The sequence below is a fragment of the Heliangelus exortis genome, chromosome 3 (genome assembly GCF_036169615.1).
Source record: "Heliangelus exortis chromosome 3, bHelExo1.hap1, whole genome shotgun sequence".
Lineage (NCBI taxonomy): Eukaryota > Metazoa > Chordata > Aves > Apodiformes > Trochilidae > Heliangelus > Heliangelus exortis.
In genome coordinates this window covers 12783905-12805834 of record NC_092424.1, presented here as the reverse complement: position 1 = coordinate 12805834, position 21930 = coordinate 12783905, and the positions used below count along the sequence as shown (strand labels likewise).

The following is a 21930-nucleotide window of genomic DNA, read 5'->3' as shown; positions in this document are numbered from 1 at the left end:
CTTAGGTCTAGCTCTTGGGTTCCCAAAGCTTCCTCCTAAGTGTAATTGGATGAATTAGGCCCTGCAAGATTAGGTTCAGCAGTTCCCAGAACAGCCCTGACAGGGAAGCAGCCAGTTTCCATAGCAACCAAGTACCAGCAGTCTTGAAAAAAAAATATGGAAGCAGGGCATGGGTCTGCAACACATTACAGGGACAGGTTGGGATTGTAGCCAATATGCCAAGCATATCTCTTCCCTATCCACCCTAAGACCTATAAAAGTATTTAAAGCCTAAGTAACTATACCCCAACTGAAGCAGGTAGAAAAATAGTACAATTTTCTACACTAAATTCTAGCATTCTAGTGAGGATTGCCTTAAAACAACTGGGAAATACCAGTACTCCCAGCCATCCTCTAAGTTCCAGTTCCTTCATCAGCTTGCCAACAGAGACTTTCACAAGCCAAGACCTACCCAGTGCTGACTAAACAGCAGTGCTCACCACTGGGCCTAACTTGCCAGTTCCCCCAGGCTTCCCCCAGGCCTTTGACTGTCACTTGCCCTCCACCATGCAGTTCAGCTTCAAGGTCAGCCCAAAGTATGTTCACTGACTCAAAGGGAGAACAGAGTTGTCAAACCTAACAGCTGCAAAAAAACCCACCTTACCATGAGATACTAAAGGACAGTCAGTTCCAATGGAGCATGTTTTCAAGGCACACCTTTGCAAAAAGAAGCCTGGTACTGTATCACAGAATCATGAAATGGTTTGGGCTGGAAAGGACCTTCAAAGACTGTCCTCTAGTCCAACCCCCCAACCATGGGCAGGCATCTTTCACTAGCTCAGGCTGCACAAAGCCCCAGCCAACCTGACCTTCAACACTTCCAGGGATGGGACATCCACAACTTCTCTGTGCAACCTCTTCCAGCATTTTGCCACCACCCTCATCACAGGAAATGGCCAATGTCCAATCTAAGTCTAGCCTCTTTCAGCTTAAAACCATTGGCCCTTGTCCTGTCACTACACTCCCTGATAAAAAGTCTTTTGCCATGCTCCATTTTATATAAGTGAAAGGCTGCAATAATGTCTCCCTGGAGCCTTCTCCAGGCTGACAACCTCAACTCTCATCTTTTCCTCATACGAGAGGTGTCTCATGCCTCTGACAGTACACAGTACCTACCCCAGCACAGGTCTCAAATACCTGCAAAACTGACATTAAATCTCACTGACCTGCTACAAAGTGCTTTACTACACTGCCACAGCAGTCCTCTTCACATATTGCATGCAGTCTAAAATATAGGATACCATTCATCTTTAGATTTCTTGCAACTTTCTTCTCTGTATTATGGCCTCACATTTCTGAACAGCACAGGAGGCAGCTGTAAATAAAAGCTTTTATTTTAGTTCATGTCCTCACTGAGGCTTATGACCAACAGAAAGCAAACTCAAAGAGATGGTTCTAGGACTTTTGAAAAGCCCATCTAAAACCTCTTGCTTATGGAAGAGGCATCACCTCTGCAGACAGGTGCAGGAAGCCCAGAACAGCAGTGCAGGGTTATGCTTCCCAGCTACAGCCTGGTCACTCCATAGGCACAGAGTCCAGCTCATTCAGGAAGCGCTGACACTTTCCCATCAGGATCTTGATGGCTTCACTCACCAGCACATCTGGAGGCAAGATACCTGTAGACTCCACTGAAACTGCACAGAGACACACAGAGTCAGCACAGCCACGACACAGCTTCAGCCTGCACCTGGCTCCAGCACTCCTGTCCTTCATCTTCCTTTACAACACATCTCTGACACGCCAGACCTTCACAGCCAGAGGTTACATTTGCCAGCAAGAAGCACAAATCCATTCAATGCCAAAGCAACACCAAACCACAGCAGTGTGGGAGAGAAGGGGGAGGCAGAGATCCAGCTGTACACACTGGCCAGTCTCTGTGTCTGCACAAACCCCAGCAGGGCTCTATGTTTTTATGGAAAATGGGGTACTTACAGATGTAATGGTTTCTCACTCGTGCCAGGCGCACAAGGTTTTTCAGACCCTCATGACGGAAAACTTCCCTGCTGAATGTGTCCAGCCGTGCATTGGCTACTCTTGCAACCTTTTTTCCTAAAGGGGAAAAGATGAGAATAGATGGGCACCTACAGCAGATGGGTGTCTTGTGGTGATGACAGGTCCTTACCCCTCAAACATACACTCCCCCATCAGCAAAGCCACCCATAAAAAGAATTAGCACATCCCCAACACTTAACTCCAGCCTGGCATAAATGGTCTTCTTGAACAGTTCCAACCCAATCACAAAGCTTGTATGTAGCCTGGGCAGGACACAAGATGTCTTCTCCATGCTCAGCTGATGGAAAAAGCAAGCTCACCACCCAGACATGCAGACAACTGAACAGCAGTGGAAGCTGCAGTCAGCACCTGCAGAGCTCTGCAGACAGGCACCCTTAGCATTTCAGGGAGATCCCAGTTCATCACCCAACACCTCTGCACATGACAGACATTTGCCAATAAAACCAGCCTCAGATTAGCAAGGATCATTGCTGATCAGAAAGAAATCCCAACGTGGTTCTGCCTCTAAAAGATCTGGCCCTAGTTCTAATCAGTCTCTGCTAAGGCTTTTATGGAAAAAAGGCACTTTAGAGCAAGAAGAAAGTACCCTTGATGTTCTGGATCTCAATGACTCCAGGGGAAAAGCACTTTTGCAACTTCTCAGCTGCCTCATCCTCAACAGGCTGCAGGAGAGTAATGTCAGGAAGCAGTCGATAACTTGCTGTAGCCACAGGTGAAAACTTGGCATGATCTTTACCTACACAGAGAGTTCAGGGTCAAGGATAAGGGCAGGCCTCAGAAAATCAGAGTGCAAGGATGCTAGGGCCTAACATTCCAGGAGGAAATCCAGTTCTCCACCCTTCCTCCTCACACAGTGTGCCCTAGTCCAAGCACTCACACTGCTCCTACTGCTGCCCCAGGACTCACAACTCACCTATACCCTTGACACAATGCATAAGCACATCTATTTCCTGGCCAGGTCGCAACAATGCAATGAGGATGTCATCGTGAACAGGTCGGAAGTCAGCATCTGGAAAGAGGTCTGTCTGATTCCCCAAGGGCACCCACGTCATATGCTTACTGTACACTGTAAAGAGAAGCCACATGCATCAGCCAGCTGCTGTCTCACAACAGGCTGCTGACAGATATGGGACTGGAGGTGGCAAAAAGTAAGTTAAACAGAATGAGAGAATCAGTTCTGTCAGCTCACAGGGCTGAGAGAACAAACCAAATCCTGTCTCCCTAGACCTAAAAAGGAAAATAAGTATTTTCAGGAGAGAACTCACCTTTGTGATTGAAATATAGCTCATTAGGATCAGACGATTCCTTGGCTGCGTGAGGGTTTCGGCTGCACTTTATTTTCAGCTGGAACTGTAGAGTATCAATTTCTGTGCCTTCTTCATCTCCTGGGAAGAAGGGAAGAACAGGAAGCTCTATGCAATCACACTTCTGCTCAGTTTACGTGATCCTGACTTCCTGCTTCGAGGGAAACCTTCAGTATTTCTATTTGATCCAAGACTCACCTTGATTTCTGTATTCAAAGAGTCGAGGGTCAGCTCGGATAGGGATGAGGCCCAAGCGATGAGCCAGAATTTCATCCTGCACAATGGATGTGTTGTTGTAAACAAAGACTTTCTCCACAGCCATCGTTGGCACCTCAGGGAGACAAGAGATCAAGTCAGCATAAGATGACTGTTGAACCACATGGCACCAGACTATCCAGCTACTGTCCCTTCTCCCCCATAAGTAACTGCCCTGCAGACTCTTTACAGTGCTACTTCTGCCAAATTTAGCTATCCAATACACCTTTACACCAAATTATACACCTGACCCTTTTTTTCTTTTTTTAAACAGATGACCCCGAGAAGCAAAGAGCAGGCTGATCTACAAATACAGCACCCTGGAGAGCAAGAAGCGCTATCTGCTTCTGCTGCTACGGCGCTAATTTGGGATCCTGACACCCATGCAGCACGAACACGCTCTTCTCTCCTGAACCTAGAAGCTGTCTGCAAGGGTTGACCTAAGACTGGACCCTCCCCGCTCCCCATCACGCAAGTGCCCCCGCTCCTAGGCCGTCCCCGCAGCTCCCCGCGGTACCTCGGCGAGCAGGATGCGGCGGAAGGCGTTGGCGATGGCGGCGTCGATGCCCACCATGTCGAACTCCAGCGCTCCCTCCTCCTCGCGGATGATGTCCACGCGGAACTCCTGCACGCGACACGCGACGCGGGTCACGCCGGGCTCTGCGTGCGGACCCCACGCACACGCACGCGCCCCCTCGGCCGCCCCTTCAGCCGCCGTTGTCGCCACCCCCCCCGCACCTGCTCGAAGCGCCGCTGGTCCCAGGCGTCCCGGTATCCGGGGTAGTTGCCGGGGAAGTCGGTAGTGTGGACCTGCCGGGACGCAGACAGGGAGAGCCGTGAGCGGGCCGAGGCCGGGCGTCCCCCCGCTACCCCACCCCACCCCGCCCCACTCACGTTGCGGACGCCGAACTCGCCCAGCACCACGCGGTCCCGCATCTCGTCGGTGCCCCCCTTGGCCGCCATGGCCGCCGCCAGCGCGGGGCGGGGAGGGGCGGTGCTCCTCCCCACGTGACAGGCTTCGGCCCGCCCACGCGTGTCCTCGCCGCTCCCGGGGAACGCGGCGCTACCGGTCTAGGCTACCGGCGCTAGCCGGCCTACGGTCCCTGCGGCAGCGCATCCCTCCCGCTTGCCCGTCCGCCCTGCTGCCTCCATTACCCGCCTGAGATTTCCCTCATCCCGCCGCGCCCTTCCCCTCCCTGCGCCACACACAAGATGGCGGCAGAGCACCCTCGGCCTCGCGAGACTGTGGTCCCCGCCCCTCCACCGCTAGCGTCACATCCGGCTGCTCCTCCGCTGGCGAGCGGTAGCAGCCAGCAAAGCGCGGCCCGACCCGGTTCGGTTCGGGCACAATGTCCGCGCCGGGAGCAGGGGCAGCGGGCGGCGGCAGGAGCGGCACCGCCGCCGACTGGGGCGGGTTCGAGGAAAACATGCAGGTGGGTCTGGGCCGGGGGTGGTGATGGTGGTGGCGGCGGCGGCGGTGGTCGAGCAAAGCGGGTACTGACGCGATCTGCCCCGGTGGCACAGGGTGGCGGCTCCGCCGTCATCGATATGGAGAACATGGACGACACGTCGGGCTCCAGCTTCGAGGACATGGGGGAGATGCACCAGCGCATGAAGGAGGAGGAAGAGGAGGAGGCGGAGGGCGAGGCGGGGGCCGCCGAGGAGGAGGACGGGGAGTTCCTGGGCATGAAGGGGCTGCGGGGGCAGCTGGGCCGGCAGGTGGCTGACCAGGTGAGCGCGGCCCCCTGACCCCCCCCGGCCCCGGAGGGCCCCGCCGGCCGCCCGCTGCCAGCTCTCTTCTCTCCGCAGATGTGGCAGGTGGGGAAGAGGCAAGCCTCCAGGGCCTTCAGCCTCTATGCCAACATCGACATTCTCCGACCCTACTTCGACGTGGAGCCCGTTCAAGTGCGCGCCAGGTGGGCAGGACCCTCCCTATCATAGAATCGGCTGGGTTGGAAGGGACCTCAGAGATCCGAACCATCTCCACCTGGGGGGGCAAGGGCAAACGGGGAGGGGCTGGCGGCTTCGTGCCCACGAGAGGCTGGTTGTGGTCCTACCATTCCCCAAAGCGAGCAAGGTGGCAGCAAGGTTTGGATGTGGGGAAACACACTGTGCTTTGCCTTAGTGTCTTCAATGAAGTCCCCCAGATGGACGGGCAGTTTTGTCACCTGTCACCCAGTATTGCTGCTTGGGGCACAAAAAAGCTTTGGAGGATCTTCAACCTTTTATTATTCAGTTCTGTTTTGTGGCTTCTGCTGTGTTTACAACATGTCTGTGTCCAAAAAGGGAAAGTTTTGTGAGGCTGGATGAAGAAAGGTGCCTTTCTTTCCTGTTGTCTTGCCAATGATCTCCCATCCTTGACTGGATCCCTAAGTGTTTTCACTGAATCCTTCCCTGGCAAAATTAACTCACTGACAGTGAGGTTTCCCTTTTCTTGTTACCTTACATGACCTTTGAGAAAGAATCTCTGTCCCCTGAGGCCTTCAACCATGCCAGAAAACACTAGTGATGGGAGTATGGAATGTTTTACTTTTGAAGCATTTTTTTTTTTAAACCATTCTCTTGTCCTCCCCACTTCTGATGTCACCCTCCACTTTGTTTTAATGCAGACTGCTGGAGTCCATGATTCCTGTGAAGATGATTAATTTCCCACAGGTGAGTTCCCTTTTGATGAATCAGGCTTCATGGTCAAGTGAACATCCCATAGACACCTTGTAAAACTACAGGAGTCCGTGTTATTAAGGGCCTAAGTTTGTTAGGTTTTCATCCGCCTGAAAATGTTGGAAAACTCTTTCCTGTGGTTGTTTTAAACCCCTATCTGCTTTTACCAGTGGTACTGTTCTAGACTTCAAACATCTTGGACTCCATCACACATCTTATTCTGTCTGGGTCCTGCCAGCAAGGGCCTTGGTGTTACATCTGAGTTGGCTAGGTGATAAACTTCATCCAAAGCACTTATTGCATTGCTTAGGGTGGGGAGCCTGGTATTCAGGAGCACTAACCAAACCTTCCTTCATCTGTCTCCTCCTGTAGAAGATTGCAGGTGAGCTTTATGGACCTCTCATGTTGGTTTTCACACTGGTGGCCATCCTTTTGCATGGGATGAAGACCTCGGACACCATCATTGTACGTTGAGTCTCGGTGATAAATTGTGGTTTGACTGGGCTCTGGATTGTTGTAATGACACTAGAGAGGGAGAGGAAACCTCTCCCGTGACTGAACAGCATCTTGCTGAAAAGCAGACTGATTTGAGGAAGAGCCTGTTGATTTAGGGATGGGAGAAAGGACACATCAAGATGTCTTGATGCTCTGCTGCTGGCAGTGCTGGGGTGTAGCTCACGTGGCACCCTGGGTGCTGCTAGCCAGGTATCTCATAGTATCTGAAAAAGTTCTGGGAACTCTCTGTGGTAGAATTGGGGTGCTGTCTGGTCAGATCTGTGAGTCCTCCTCATCCTGACACTGTCTCCACAGAGGGAAGGCACACTGATGGGCACAGCCATTGGCACCTGCTTTGGTTACTGGTTGGGCGTCTCCTCTTTCATCTATTTCCTGGCATATCTGTGCAATGCCCAAATCACGATGGTGCAGATGCTTTCACTGTTGGTATGTACAGATGGGGATGTCCCAAGGTGTGGACTGGCTGCGTGTTCCAGCACAAGGGTGGCCTCTTGAGTTTTTCCTAGAGAATGCAAAAAGTCCTTGTAAATCAGTGCTACCAGGTGACTGCACTGAGACAACCTGGAATTCCAGGATGCTATTCTGATCTGCCTCATTTCAGGCAACACAACACCACAAAGGGGCAGTTCCTTCATGCAGGTCTCCTGCTTTGTATTTCTTGATCTGAGAGCCTGGTGATTTCTTGGTCTGAGAGCCTTACTTCCTTGGGATAAAAAAACCCAGGAGATACCAATTTGTCTGGAATTGGAGGCTCTTTCCTCAACTTCCCAAGCTGTTACAATCTGTGACATCACTGTGAATACTTCAGACACATTATTTGGGTGTGAGCTGTTAAAATTGTTGAGCTGGCTGACTCTGGCATTGAATGAGTGGTTTGTGAAGCTTTGCCTTGGTGAAGTTTGCAGGAATAAGCTGTTCATGCTCTTGACCAACATCTGTGTGGGACTGCCACTTGTAACAGGGACATTTTTGTTTTGTCAGGGTTACGGCCTTTTCGGACACTGCATCACTCTCTTTGTCACCTATAATATCCACTTCCACTCCCTCTTCTATATCTTCTGGCTGGTTGTTGGTGGACTCTCTACACTACGAATGGTAAGGGACAGGCAGCCTGCTGGAGCCCACCTCTTCTGGGGATGAGAGAAGGGAGGGAAGTGTTGTTTGCTTTCTGGTTTTTGGGCCAGACAGTTCATGTCACAGCCAGTCAGGCTGCTGTGAAGAACAGTCTGACGCTCTTGGGTCATTTGACTGCTGGTGTATGGAGGTGACACTTGGCTTAATACCACCACACTTTCTAACAGCTGCAGGAGTTTTGTGCCCCTACAGCCCCTGCTGCTCTGGAAAGCCATGCCTGAGCATCCTCAGCTTTTGAAAATGCTGGGCAAGATTCACCTACATGAAACAAAAATCAGATTGCCCTGAATTTGGTGATGCAAACTGCAGTGAAGGTTCTGAGCAGTCTTCCCACCGAGTCTCACTTCTTGGCCCACTCTCCTCCTGTGTGCTCCTGACTGTCATGCCAGTGGCTCAGGCAGCAGCTCTCCTGTCTCTGATCTCCACCTCTCTCCTAGGTTGCTGTGTTGGTGTCACGCACCGTGGGACATACCCAGAGGCTCATCCTGTGTGGGACCCTTGCTGCTCTGCATATGCTTTTCCTCCTCTATCTGCACTTTGCTTATCACAAGGTGGTAGAAGGTAAGCAAGGAAGATAAGAAGACATATCCTGTTAGATCTAGGAGAAGAGGAGCTGCTTTTTGTTCTTTGTGAGAGAAAAGGTGTACAGTTTGAATCTGACCTGAGGGTACCTGTGTCAGTTTGCAACCCAGGAGTGGCCAGCACTAGCTGGAAGCTGTCTAAGTAGGGCAGCAGGAAGATGTGGGGTAGTCCCTGAGAGCTGAGTTTCATTACTTTGAGTACTTAAAGACCTAAGTTGCAAGTCCAGGACACTTATTATTTCCTCAGTGAAGTGAAGTGTTACAGCGGTCACTGTTCTTGCAGGAAGATGGTCAGTCCCTTCCTGAATCTTGCTGAAGTCAGTTGCTTTTCTCTGATGAGAAAATGTCTTTTTCTTCCTTTGTGTAACACTTATTTTTATCTGATGGTGTACAACACTGATAGCAGAAACTGAATCTTCCCTAGTCAGTGCCATTTACCAGACTATACATATTTAGGTTCCCTTAAAAAAACAAAACAAACAAACAAACAAAAAAACCCAGCAGCCAGCCCCTTTCTGGAGTTTAGGTAGCCAAATTTGTTCATAGTATTGCAGCTAAATTTGCATAATTTATAGTTACAGCACAGCATTACAACTCCTTGTAGATGTAATTACTGTTCTTTCCTGGATCCATTCTTGAGGCAAAGGCTCTGAGCCCTGATCTGCAACTTTCCAGCAGATTAAATAGAAAATTGCTTGGAGTATATTAGTATATTTTATCCTTCAAGGCTCTCCAATGCTGATTACCAGCCTTCAGAGGGTCATTGACTGGAGATTTGCAGTAGTACATGTTTCCTGCCAAGCAGAAGCTATGTTGACATTACAGTGACAAAAATTCCACATTGCACCACAAGCTGCAGCCCTTGATGTCAGTCAGCAAGTGTATCTCAGGATGAAAACACTTCACCCCAGCACAGACCCTGCTCTTAGATAAAGATTTTTTCAAGCTGCCTCAGCAAAGCAGTATCATTGGCAATATCTGCATTCAGGTCAGTGGTGGGGGACTGGATCTGATACCCTCAAAGTAAAGGAATCTGTGTTCCTCTTGGGAACACACAGTTCCCTTGCCCTGCTCTGATTGTACCATGTAGTCTCTGAATGGAAGTGCTTCCTGCTGCTCATTCTGGGGGGCTAAATGTCTCCTCCCATTGCCTCCAAGTGCTTCACACATCTTGGGCCCTGCCACTACCTGGCCAGAAAGAAAAGTGAGAGAAAATATGCCCCCTGCACTTGAACTAACTTTTGACACTCTTGCTTGCAGGTATTCTGGACACATTGGAAGGACCCAACATGCCACCCTTTCAGAGAGTTGCCAGAGACATTCCAGTTGTTTCCAATGCTGTACTGAACACAACAACTAAAACGGTTGCATTGACCCTGTAGTTTCACAGGCTTGGACTTGCTTCCTTCACTACTTTTGGGGCTGCATAGGACCATAATAACCTGCTGCCTCTTAGGAACTGGACAGAACATCAGGAAGAAGACTTGGTTTTGTTTGCCTGGAACTGTCCTTTGGTTTGCAGTTTTGGGCAGCTGAGTGGACTGCACTTCATTGACTGAGAAGAACTATGCTGTTCTCCCACCCAGATCCCAGCTGTCTTTAGCAGAGTGGCTCTGCTGCCTGCATGTTTATCTGGGATTTCCCAGTGCAGTTTGTCCCTTATCCCTCTTTCTGCTTGCTGATATAACCCCAGGGCAGCTGCCCTGTTCCTGTCCTGAAGAGGGAAGAATTAAATTGATGTTGGTGCTGAGTGATGTCTTATGTTTGAGTCTACTTGAATAACGGGAGAGTGACCTTTGGTTTCGTCCTGGACTCAAAGCAGGACTCTGCAATTTTCTGCTGTCCTACTTCAAATGTTACATGATACATAGCTTTTCCTGGGCACCTTTTCTATAGCCAGAAAGGCACAGGAACTTTAGTTTCCCTGGAAATTTTCAGGAACAGCACTATTTTTAACCACATTCTCTTCTTTATCAAGTTCCAGATTGATCCCTCTCTTTTCACTTGGTCCAAGGTGCTATCTCACCTTGCTGTCCCTTCTCCTGTGTGTGTCACTAATATATCTGTCCCTGTGCTTCTACAGAGAGGCATCATAAAACCCGTCTGCCCATGTTGCCCTGTGGAACAGCAGTTCTGATGCCAGGGCAGCATGTTGTGCATGGTCTTCTGTGGATATTTCTATTGGAGAAGTCAATTCAGCTCAGCTCCCCCTCGTGCAGCTTGTTCTCATGTCCCCCAGCTGTGGAACTGTCACTCCACTACTCTGCTGTCTGACTGTTCAAGCTGAGTCAAGCCTTATTTCTGAAAGGATTCCTGGAGCCTAGAGAGTCTGGAAAAATTCTCCAGCATTTCCATTAAACAAGGGGAGAAATGGTGGAGTGTAAAACAGTAATAGAGCTGGCATGTTTATCTCCAGCATACTGATGGAGGAAAACTCCAGCATGGATGGGGAAGCAGAGCAGCCTAGCCCAGGCTTACTTGGGCTACATAACTCAAAATTGCATAGTTCAGATGTTCACTCCTTGCTCAAACTTGTACTGTCCAAGAGTGGAGAGCTGTTAGTTGCTGTCTGGCTTTCATTTTCTTTTTCCTCCCTGTAGCTCTGAATGAGTTGGGGAGAGGAGCCACTCCAAAGAGAAGCTCACCTTTATGCTCAGGCTGGAAAAATAATTGAAGATTGTTTCCCTGTCTTGGTGTACCCAGTTGCTGATGCACAAGGCAGATATCATGTAAGAACTGCACTCTTTGGGCCCTTGCTTATGCTAGTGGGAGGGTGCAACTGTAGTGGCATTCAGACTAGTGCCAAGGTGCAATGAAAGAGAAAAATGTCACCAGATATGGTCACCAGGCTGGTCATTGCTTCAGTTAAAACAAAAACGTCAACAGATAGGACTCACATATTTTCAGTCACAAACCTACTTTCCTTTTTGCTTATTCCCAGGTTCATAATTTGTTCCCCTTCCAAGAGCAATAAGCTTGTCTGCTAGCAAACATGTACACAACAGACACATTCTCTCACTCTCTTCTCCTGCTGCATGCCTCCCCCCCCCACCCCCCCTCCAGCTTATTTTGGCTGAAGAATAGCACCACTGGGAACAAGTTTTTTTGGGGAATCAAATTGATCAAATTTGGGCTAGTAGTCTCTGCATTTTTTTTTTTGATCCTATAAGCTCCTAGAACTTCCATTACTTTTAAACTTGACAAAACATATTAGTTTGTAATGCTGCATGACTGGTATTTCCCTCTTTATGACTCCAAAGGAGATTGTTTTCTAACAACGTATTTCTTGCCCAGGCAGCCTAGAATGGGTCTGTTTTTCTTAGTGCAAACCCCCCAAGCACAGGCAGGGGGTAAAGAAAGGAGAAAGAGACAGTTGTCATTAGAGCAAGTCCTGCCAAGAAGAAAAAACATTCTGTGCCAAACTATCCTTGCTGATCTATGGCCACTGTCAGAGAAGAGCTGTGCTCCTCTTCCACACCTGGCCACTTAGCTAAATCAGAGGGGTGAAGCTCTGCCCCGAGTGTTCACTCAAAGCACGGGAGACCGTGATTCCCCCGCAGAGCAGCTTCTGTGTCGGGTCAGATGGGAACAGATAAACCAATCACGCTCTCAGAAGCCGTGGGGCTCGCTCTGCCCCAGTTCTTCAGCCCCGATTAATTCTCAGTGCAGCAGTGGCTGGAAGCTGAATTGTTCTGTACTGCCAGAAATTCAGCACTTGGCTGAAAGCTTCAGCACCTCCTTTTGCTGACAGAGAGGGACGCGCTTTTGCAGGGAAATGCATGCTTGCTGCAGTTTCAGGGAGTGTGCTGAGCATGCAGCCTTAGTAAAGTCCTTGTGGGAGGGCATCTCTCAGTGTTTATTCAAGTCCTCTAGTTACCAGGACAAACCTTACAGCCCTTTCACACCTTTCACAGCCCTTTCACCACTGCCATGGCTCTTGCAGGAGGTCTCAAATAATTCTCTCCCTTCTCCCTTGCAGCAAATCAGAAATAATTCTCCCCTCATCACTACCCCCTCTCTCTGTGAGAGCTATATCAGCCCTTATGTTAACATATAAACCTGTCAGATTAGAAAGAGGAAGATAAAATGTGTAGTAAAACATCTATGCCCTCCATCTCTCCTCTGCAGTACCTGGTAGTCCAACTCTTCTTACAGTCCATCCTTGTTGCACTAATTATCACTTTAGTTGTTTTGGGTTACAGGTAGTCTGTTTTTTTCTCCCACTTTTGTCTTCCTGCATGTAGTACCTGCTCCTCATCCACTGATTTTCTCTCTGTTAGCCCTTAATGGCAGCAGCCTAGAGAATCAACTCTCATTTCTTGTGTCCCCAGTAGGTCAACAATAAACTACCTTCCCCGTACCTGCAGGGTATGATAGGGAAGCAATATCCAGCTGTTCACAAAATACCACTGCCTAATTTCCCTCTGCATAGCCTTTGAGCCAAAGCTTTGAGCCATTAGCTCCTGTGACACTTCTCCAGATGTATTTGAGCATAAAGCAAGGCAGGACATTTGTCTCCTCAATGTGCTCTTGCTCCTGACAACAGGCAGTGAGTGAAGATGCCAACATTAGGGCATCTTCATCAATGCTTCAGGGCTGCTGCTGTCAATTGAAGTGGGACACATCCCAGGGGCTCTCCTCCAAGCACCTCTCTAATTATAGCCTGTTTAACAAAGTATGGGTTAATTAGTGCCTGGAGGTACTTAGTGCCAATCTTCCAGTCGACCGGTGCTGATCAGCTTAGTCACCCCCCTGCCCACCCTCTGCCCCTCACAGCCCTGCAATACATAGGACCCCATGCTCACCTGGACCATTTAATGTGACCTTAGACATCAGTCACTCTTTTTTTAAAGCCATCACCTGCACACAAGCCAGATGCTTGCCACTGCTGCTCACATCCCAGTGCAGATGTGTTACCAGGCCAGCAGTCTGTCCTTGACATACCATGCAGGTACAGTATCAAGCCTGTTGCACCCCTGTGCAGCAGTGAAACAGAGATGTGTAGACAGCACTAGAGAACAGCAACAGATTACTGAAAGGGCACGGTAATATCTACACTGTAAATTAGATACTACAGCCAAAGTTTTCAAGCTGACATCTGAGTCCAGCTTCTTACCTGCTGCTCCCCCTTGTCTCATTCAGGACCTAATGTGCAGTCCTCAGCTCAGGTGACCTACTCCCCCATTTTTCTTCTCACTTTCAATCCCTCTCTCCTGCCCTGGCCCTCTAACCAAGCAGGACAGCCTGGGTTTGTCCCAGAGTTACCCACCGGGCTAGAATTCATTTGAGTGCTGCTATGTGCAGCAGCCAGATTAGTTTAGTGCAGAAAGCTGCCTACTTAGGCGGTTTAACCTAATTTCTGCATCACTGGCTTCCTTTTTCAGCTCAGTGGAGTTGAAAACACAGGGCCCCTGCTTCCTATTTCTCTCACAGCACAGGATTACCCAACGAGGGGAGAGAAGGGACAAATCCATCTCACCTGTACCTGTGAATTAGCAGGGGTGAGGCATGCCCCTCACACCCCAGGTCAGGCTGAGGGCTGAGTGCTACCAGGGATATGGACCCTTCACCTTTCACCAGCTGCCTCCAAGGAGCAGCTCTATGAGCCCTAGGCCACACGGAACAGGTCACACCAACCTCGCCATTAAGCTATGGGTCCGAGCTCGAAGTGCAGCAGATTTAAGAATGTCACAAAGCAGGCAGATGAGCGCTGCTCTGCAGACCAAGAACCACCCAGAGTATGCCACGGCCCAGTGGCTTTCGCTTTTACCCCAGCCGGGAGAGAAGCCGGCAGGCAGAGCCCTTCCAAGGGGCTTCTCTCACCCTCCCTCCCCTCCCGCTCTCCCTCAACGCCGCGGACACATCCTCGGCCCCGCCATCGTCTCAGGCGGGCACCGGCGTGGCCTCCCGCCGGGCTTCGAATGGCACCGGGTCGCAAGATGGCGGCAGGGGACGCTGGGGTGGGATGAGGGGTCCCTTACCGCCTGCCCCCTTTTGCGAGGAGGCGGCCCCGTCCGGCGGTGCCCAGAGGGGAGGGGAACGGGCAGCCTGCTCGGGCGGTAGCAGGACCCGGAGCGACGGCAGGGAGGAGGCGGGGCGGCCCGGCAGGTGCGGGTGGAGCGGGGCGGCGAACGGCGGAGCTGCCCGGCCCTCTCCCGGCGATGCTGGCAGAGCGCGGCGCCGCAGTCCCACGGTACTCAGAGCCCGACGCCGGTCTGGATTAGCTCCCGCCGATGGCTCCCTCGGGTCTCTCCGCTCGCGGAGGGGCGGCGGCCCCGCCGGGTGGAGCGGGGCGTCCCGGCGGCCGCCGGTAGGGCTGCGCGGTGACGCCTCCGGGGCCGCGGTGGGCCGGGCCGGGACTGCCCGGCAGCAGCGGCAGCGGCGGCGGCTTTGGTGCCCGCCCCGGCCCGCAGCGCGCAGCGCGGCTGCCTCCCGGCGCCCAGCCGCCGAGACGGGATCGGCGGGCGGCGACGGGCGGCGGCTCCCCGAGCCGGGGGAAGATGCTGCCGGGGTCCATTCAGATCTCCGGGGAGACGCTGTCGGGGGCGGAGATCCGGGACATCTGCGAGAGCCTGCGGGAGAACTCGGTGCGGCTGCTGTCGCTGCGCGGCTGCCAGCTCTCCGAGCGGGACTTCGGGCACGTCTGCCGCGGGGTGGCTGAGTCCCGCTCCTTGGCCCAGCTCAACCTCAACCTGGGTATCGTCTCCAACATCAACCGCGTCAAGCAGCTGGCAGAGGCCCTGAAGGCGAACCGCTCCGTCCAGTCCCTCTTGTGAGTACGGCGGGGCGGGGGGCTGCGGGCAGTGCCCCCGGGGCCCTCCTGGGCGGGGACGGGTCTTAAGGGGGCTCGCAGCGCCGGGTCAGCCGCCGACTAAGTGTCGTCGGAGAAAAAACGCCCCTGTATGGCAGAGGGTATAGCCCCTCGCCCTTCCACCCTGCTGTGAGGGAGCCCCATCTGCCCCCACCGGCTTTCAATCCCGGCCCCTCCAGCTTGGGTTGCCCCGGCGGTGAGGAGGGCTGCTCCTGCCCCACTGGCATCCCCCAGACCCCCTTGTCCCTGCAGGGAGAGGAGAATCGTCGTGGCAGCTGGCTGACCCTCGCAGCAGAGACTTTCCAGTGCTTTTCTCCTACCTGGGATTAGGATTTGTCATCCTCCTCATTTCATCTGCTTCCCATCGGGCTTAGTTAGCCCTTAGGAAGAAGGCTGCTTAGTAATTTTCCCTTTTACCTGCACAGCCTCCATGGGAGTCCCCTGACAGATGCAGGCTTGGCCCTCCTCAACCCTGCTCTCTCCATCCACCCCTCGCTGGTGGCTCTGGATCTAGGAGACTGCATGCTGGGTGATGAAGGCATCAACCTTATCTGTGGGCTCCTACCACCTGACGGGGCCAAGTCTGGTAAGCACCAGGGGTCGTGGGCTGCACAATGACCAGAGGAGCTTCATATGGAGCAGATGCATGTAGCAGTGTATCTTCAGCTATGGAGGAGACAGGCTCCGTAGTTTGTCTGGGCTAAGGAATTTCTTTCCCCAACTCAAGTAAAGCAGAAAAGCCAAGCAATAGAAGAGCAATTCCCCAGGGCACACATGGGCTTTCTGCTATTTATCTGTCCTGCTGGCAGTGTGGAGCTCAGGGACCAACAGGTTGCTACTGGCTCATGATAGGAGCATTTGAAACTGGAGGATGGGACAGCTTGGACTTTGAATTTATTGTTTTACATTTGCATGTTGATAATGACTGATAAATATGGTGTGTGCCTCACCTCAGCATTTGGCTTTATTGTCAGTGCCTAGAGATTGTCCCTGTTTGTGGGAGCATTCTGTGGGTGTGTAGTTACATGGTCATAGCCTTAGTGCCAAGACTCAGGTACTTGCAGGGGGTGATCTTTGGTAGTAAGAAGCCAGCAGGCCAGTTCAAGCTGAGAGCTGGCATGTGCTGAGTATGACACCACCCCTCTCTTCAGACTCTCAAAATGCTTTCCACCTCTCTCCAGCCCCTTCTCCTCTGTGTCTTCACAGTGCCACTGATGCTATTATCCCTGCTGACCACCCCTCCCAAGTGCAGGCTTCAGAGCCTACTCTCTCTGTTATCCTCTTTCCAACATGTCACCTCATGCCACCCCCTCCTGGTCAGTCACCTTACACACTCCTTACTTCTTCCTACTGTGTTTGCTATTTAGGGCGAGGAGGACATGGGTTGTGAGAGCAGAGAAATGGGGCAGTCACAGCACAGGCAAATGGAAGCCTACTGCTGAAGACAGTGAAATATTTCACTGGTCTGTGAAGGATGTGATGACAGTTGTCAGAGCAACCCAAACTCTTTAGACCATTGGACTGCAGGGGACAAAACTCTCAAAGCTCTTCTGGTTAGCTGAACTAGTTCCCCTGAGGCTGCTTTGGTGACCCTAAGGCTCTGATTTGGCTTCTGTCTCTCCTCCAGGCCTCAAAGAGTTAACGCTGAGTGCCAACCCAGGCGTCACAAGCAAGGGCTGGGGACGCTTGGCCATTGCTGTGGCTCACAGCTCACAGCTCCGCGTGCTGAACCTGGACTACAACCCCCTGGGTAAGCTGAGGGGCAGGGAGGAGGAGCAGGGGATTGTGCTGGTGGCTGGCTGGAGACCAAGCTCTGGAAGGGCTGCAGGGCATCACCAGCAGGACAGAGCAGTTTCTTACATTTGTCCCTTCTGGTCTCAGCAGTGAGTTCACCCTGCCCAGAGCCCTTAGCTGTAGGGAAAGCCAACCTTGCTGCTCTGCCTGTGTCAGGTGGCCACACGCCCTGCAGGGAGGTGCAGAGAGGAGGTTGTGCCTTGCCTGCTCCACTGCCTTTGCCATCAGATTTATCCCTTCATGTCTCTCCTGTCCCTGAAGCCTCAGGTGCTGATGGTAGCTTGGCAGGTGCAGCATGTCCCCATACTCCCCCCTTCATCTTTCTGTCAGAGCAGGGAGGAGGAGGAAGAGAGCCTGGCACTCGTTGCCATAGAAACCAACTATCTCCATCTCTGCTGCAAGGTGGTGAAGCAGAGTCTGGGCCATGCCTCCCTAAGCATCAGCAGGGCACTCCCCTCCTCACCCCCTCTGAAAATAGAGACTGCCTCCAGCTACCTCCTCTTGGGCAGGAACGGCCCCAGCATGTTACCTGACATGCAGGTAACAGTAGTCCAGTATTTTTTTCCAAGAGAAAGTGTCACAGTTTTGCAGTATCTTGGCACTCACTGAGGAATGTCAGGAGAACATGCTGGAGCCTTGTCTCTTCACCAGCATCAATCTTTAATGCTACTGGTCCTGCTGTATCTACCCCTAAAAGTCTACCTCCTTTACAGGGAGGCAGTCCATCAGTTGTTGAAGAGTCCTCTGTTCAGCTCCAACCTCCTCTTAGACCAAGATATTCAGCTCCTTAATCTGTGACTGGGATGCCTTACAGGGACTGTTAAAGGCCCTTACATCCTTAAATAGGAAGGAGATTTGGGAAGATAGGGTTCCTCGGGGAATAGAAATGGTTTCACTCTGTTCCTTTGTGTTCCATCTGACAATCAGTGACTGCTCTAATAACCAGAAAATGGTGCACCATTACTTTGTATCTTTCCTCAGTTAACAGCTTCTCCCCCCACCAAGGTAACTGAGATTTGGAGGTTGTCTAATGGCAGAAATACACAGAGGATGTTTCTGTGGCAGCCTCAGACCCATGAGGGTATGTGGCATTACATGAGGGAAGGCAGGCACTGCTAACACTTTGCTTATCCCACAGGTGACCAGGTAGCAGGGATGCTTGCTGTTGCTGTGGCCTCCAGTCGAACCCTTGAAGTTCTGGACTTGGAGGGAACAGGGCTTACCAACCAGTCAGCCCAGGTAAGAGAGCCTACAGTTACTTTACAGCATCACTGGTGTCTCAAGGACATAGGTCTTGGCTATCTATAGAGGTCCTAGGACCTGAGGATCAGAGCTAAAGCTCTGTGGACAGGTAGGAGCTAAGGCTGTCAAGCACAGGCCCTCTTCTCACAGCCTTAGCTCTAAGTGGTAAGAGGGGACAAGCCTGGATATGTAGCAGCAACAGGGTGTAGAGCAGTCTGTTCTCTTTAGATAGCACCAGAAAATCCAGGCTCAGCTCTTCCTACAGGCAGGTCAGAAGTCCTCAGATTCTCAGAAATCCTGGCAAAGAGAGGTCAAGGCCAAGGGAAGGCAGAGTTAAGAAAAGGGAGGTTGAAGTTTGCAGGAAGACAAAGCATTGGAGCTTTTGCTTCTCAGTGTAGCTGCTGTTTGTGCTGCTTGTCAGCCTGTTTATCTTGCTCTCTGCCCAGACCTTGCTGGACATGGTAGAGAATTACCCCACAGCCCTACGGACACTCATCCTGGCAGAAAACAACATTAGTCCTGAGCTACAGCAGCAGATCTCTGACCTGCTCTCAGAGGGTGAGGAAGAGGAAGAATCGGAGGCTCGCGAAGTCACAGCCAGGGAGAAGAACCCCTGGATCTGCCAGAACAGTAAGAGCTCTGGGACCTGGACTGTGGCCAGGGGCTGACAGGCAGGAGTTGGGGTGTCTGGGGTGTTTCCAATGCCACTCATCTCTTCTGGTGGGTTGGTGAATGGGGTCTGTTCCTTTCTCCCTGTGAACTGGAATCTAGACAACTTCCAGGTGTGACCTTCACATCAAATAGCGAGGCTGAGCTGTGGCTGAGCTGCACTTGCACAGGCAGCTTCCAAGGACAATGCAGCTGCTGCAATGAGTAGGAATGGTGCCTCAGAGGCATTTTCCCTAATGCTGCATGAGCAAAATCTTTGTGTAAAGTCTTAAAACTCAAGGACAGGAGCATTAAAGATCTTGGATGCCTTTGCCAGATATCCCAGCCAAAACTCCTGTCATTCCTCCCTGCTTCCAGAACCTCCCTGCAATCCACACAGCATCAACTCTTCTATCTCTGCGTACCAAACCTGTGAATGGTTAGCCAGGTGCCACAGCTTGTCTATTGTTTGTAACAGAAAAAAAAAAGTATATTATAGCAATAGCCTGCCACATATTGTTTGTATACATGGTACTGTATGTTGACACGCCTGCCTTGTGATTCTTCTAGTTTGGGTTTGGTTTTTTACCTTTAGTTGTCTTTCCTCCCTCCCAGTTCTCATTATAGACTAGCAATAGACAAACACAAATACTCCCTGGGCCTCAAAACATCTGGATTATTTATTTGAGCTATAAAAATCCATTACTTACAGCTCTGGCCAAGTTTTGGATCCGGTTTCCAGAAACTGCGTCCCACAGTTGAGATCCTACACGGCAGTTTTGAATGTAGGACTCTGGATCTGAAGCACACTGTCACTGAAGAGCTTTTTCTCTGTGACAGTCATGAAAAAAAATTTATTCTTTTTCTGTTTAAAAGGTTCCTGGATGGGAAACTGTTATCCTGCTGAGTTTTTTACTTGCTATGCATGCCCATCCTCCTTGCAGCTGATTCACTTGGTGTGGGGAGAGTCAGAGTGTTCCTGGCTGATGCTCTGTGTTGTCGCAGAGCCAGCAAGCTGCCCTCACCTTCCTGAGGCAAACAGGCAAGGGCTGCACAAACTTTCCACTCATGCAGTGCAGAAAGTCAGGGTTTCCAGGCCTTTGCTGCCATAAAATGGCTGCTTGCCCACTGCATTCCCTGCTCTTGGGAAGGCAACACCACCACTGCCCTTTGTGGGTTTGGATAGCTTGCAGCCTGCTGGCTTGTGCCACCTGGACACAGTCTTATCTAGCTGAAAAAATACTTGATGAGTGCAGATTTGAAGGTCTGCACAGGGCTGGGTAAGGTCAGTATCACCTGCCAGTGTATATGGGGGGGGGGGGGTTCAGAGCTGATCTTCCTGTCAACAGCCAAGATAACAAATGCAGATACCCACCCTGGGCTCTTGCTGCTGTATCTGCCTACCCCCACCCTTCCCTAAACATCGATTCAGTTCTGCTGTGTGGCCAGAGTAGACCTAGTTACTACTTAATCTCACAATCCTCTCAGCAGTTCACTTCCCACCCTGTATGCAGAGGTTTAATTCCTCATCCTGCCCTCTGGATCTGGCGTACAGCTCCGTGCTCTCCGACAGCCACCACTGCTCATGGTTTTCTCCTTCTGTTGCCACAGATTCCAGCTCCCAGATGGTCCTGATGACGTCAGGTCTCGGTGACAGTCTCTTAGCAGAAACAGAAATGTAGCTGGGCTACCCTGCCTGCTTCTGCCAAGAAGAGCACTGTGCCTGCTGGGGAAGCGAGCATCGTCAAGCCTCCCTGCCTCCGGTGAGCTGCCCCAGCCGTCTTCTCACACATTTCACGTCCTGTTGGTGCCTCCCTCGGCTCTTTGCGTGCCGGAGCCTGGCGGAGGAGCAAATCTCTACACACATCTCCGTATTGTCACGCACCCCGTCAGCCGCTTGTACTTGTCCAGTGGCCGCATGTGTAGCTCACGCTGCCCTGCTTCCTCCCACCCCCCCCCTTGCCTCCCCGCCTCCCCGCCCGGCTGTGTCCGCAGGGCGCAGGCTGTATTTATTCAGATGTGTATAAGAGATGTTCTTTCTATTGCTTGTACTGCTGTCGCGATGAGAGTTTTATAAAGGTCACAGACGTGGCACCACCACTCATGGCAGCCTGAGCCTCGTCTCTCCGGTCGGTGCCGGCAGCTGCCAGGAGCGGGCAGGAGCTCGGAGTGCCGGCAGGGGGCAGCAGCGCCCCGCACCCCTGCCCGCACCGCCTCCCGCCCCGGCCCCGCTGCCCTCCCCGCTCCCTCCTCGCAGGGCAGCTTCTCCACCGTACTGTCCTGGGCCTGGGGGAAGGTTTTAGCGCAATTTGCTGTCCCCCGGGCCTTCCGTCTGCCTAGGAGGTAGAGGGCTGGACTAGATGCCATCAGCCGGGAGCTTGTCAGCAGCCGTGCACCCTCTGGTGCCGACGTCAGCGCTGCAGGTCTCACCGCTCAGCCTGGCTGGAGCTGGGCGAGGAAGATAGGGTTTCAAGGCTCGGATTAGGCTGGGAGATTAAATTGTGGCAGCAGCTGCTACTCAAGGGAACACAGAATAAAATCATTAATAATGGGCACAAAGAAACAAGAAACTCTTCTTGTGTTACGCTTTGGATACACCTAGGTCAGAAGGGCGCGGGTAGCAGCATTTGGGACGGGGAGGAAACTTCATCACAGCCCTCTGACCTCTGCAGCACCATTCGACATAAAAAGGAAATACTTCCAAATGTCCCTATCAGCATCCTTGAGGAACGCCCCTCTTTCAGATTTGAAGGGCTTCCTCTCTGGGGTACACCCAACCAACCCCAACCCTCCCTCCCCTAAACACTAGAATTGCAAAACTCCTATGAACTCCTGAGAGGGTTATGTTACATATTCCCACATAAGTCAGTTTCTGAAATGGAGAAATGATACTCTCACATGACAACTGAGGGCTGGGGCTTCAAGAGAACCA

General features: G+C 51.8%; 3 protein-coding genes across 4 annotated transcripts; 2 read left to right on the top strand and 1 right to left on the bottom strand.

The window, feature by feature from the left end:
* Positions 1–1355: 1355 nt before the first annotated feature.
* On the bottom strand, positions 1356–4858 carry POLR1C (RNA polymerase I and III subunit C). Of its 2 annotated transcripts, XM_071739255.1 has the most exons (9): positions 4506–4858; positions 4350–4421; positions 4129–4236; positions 3555–3687; positions 3318–3437; positions 2966–3118; positions 2639–2788; positions 1972–2088; positions 1356–1673 (listed from the first exon to the last, which is right to left on the bottom strand). In XM_071739255.1, the coding sequence occupies exons 1-9, from the start codon at positions 4572–4574 to the stop codon at positions 1555–1557; spliced, it is 1041 nt and encodes a 346-aa protein (XP_071595356.1). In that variant the 5' UTR covers positions 4575–4858; the 3' UTR covers positions 1356–1554. The 2 variants fall into 2 exon arrangements, with proteins under 2 accessions (XP_071595356.1, XP_071595357.1); XM_071739256.1 differs by lacking the exon at positions 2639–2788 and having other exon boundaries at positions 4506–4673.
* A 20-nt stretch (positions 4859–4878) lies between these two features.
* YIPF3 (Yip1 domain family member 3) lies at positions 4879–10253 on the top strand. Its single transcript, XM_071739257.1, has 9 exons — positions 4879–5044; positions 5136–5342; positions 5421–5527; positions 6221–6266; positions 6645–6737; positions 7083–7214; positions 7770–7883; positions 8360–8483; positions 9764–10253. The coding sequence occupies exons 1-9, from the start codon at positions 4961–4963 to the stop codon at positions 9883–9885; spliced, it is 1029 nt and encodes a 342-aa protein (XP_071595358.1). The 5' UTR covers positions 4879–4960; the 3' UTR covers positions 9886–10253.
* Positions 10254–14487: 4234 nt separating this feature from the next.
* On the top strand, positions 14488–21098 carry LRRC73 (leucine rich repeat containing 73). Its single transcript, XM_071739254.1, has 6 exons — positions 14488–15275; positions 15740–15900; positions 16942–17064; positions 18247–18347; positions 18797–18980; positions 20610–21098. The coding sequence occupies exons 1-6, from the start codon at positions 15004–15006 to the stop codon at positions 20678–20680; spliced, it is 912 nt and encodes a 303-aa protein (XP_071595355.1). The 5' UTR covers positions 14488–15003; the 3' UTR covers positions 20681–21098.
* Positions 21099–21930: the final 832 nt, after the last annotated feature.

Excerpts from the sequence above, each read along its gene's own strand:
- POLR1C (XM_071739255.1), bottom strand. The coding sequence starts at position 4,574 with ATGGCGGCCAAGGGGGGCACCGACGAGATGCGGGACCGCGTGGTGCTG. Across the intron at positions 3,688-4,128 it reads GCCGCATCCTGCTCGCCGAG|GTGCCAACGATGGCTGTGGA; the intron begins GTACCGCGGGGA and ends TGTCTCCCTGAG. Across the intron at positions 1,674-1,971 it reads AGTGAGAAACCATTACATCT|TTTCAGTGGAGTCTACAGGT; the intron begins GTAAGTACCCCA and ends GTCTCTGTGCAG.
- YIPF3 (XM_071739257.1), top strand. The coding sequence starts at position 4,961 with ATGTCCGCGCCGGGAGCAGGGGCAGCGGGCGGCGGCAGGAGCGGCACC. Across the intron at positions 5,343-5,420 it reads GCCGGCAGGTGGCTGACCAG|ATGTGGCAGGTGGGGAAGAG; the intron begins GTGAGCGCGGCC and ends TTCTCTCCGCAG. Across the intron at positions 7,884-8,359 it reads GACTCTCTACACTACGAATG|GTTGCTGTGTTGGTGTCACG; the intron begins GTAAGGGACAGG and ends CCTCTCTCCTAG.
- LRRC73 (XM_071739254.1), top strand. The coding sequence starts at position 15,004 with ATGCTGCCGGGGTCCATTCAGATCTCCGGGGAGACGCTGTCGGGGGCG. Across the intron at positions 15,901-16,941 it reads ACCTGACGGGGCCAAGTCTG|GCCTCAAAGAGTTAACGCTG; the intron begins GTAAGCACCAGG and ends TCTCTCCTCCAG. Across the intron at positions 17,065-18,246 it reads CCTGGACTACAACCCCCTGG|GTGACCAGGTAGCAGGGATG; the intron begins GTAAGCTGAGGG and ends CTTATCCCACAG.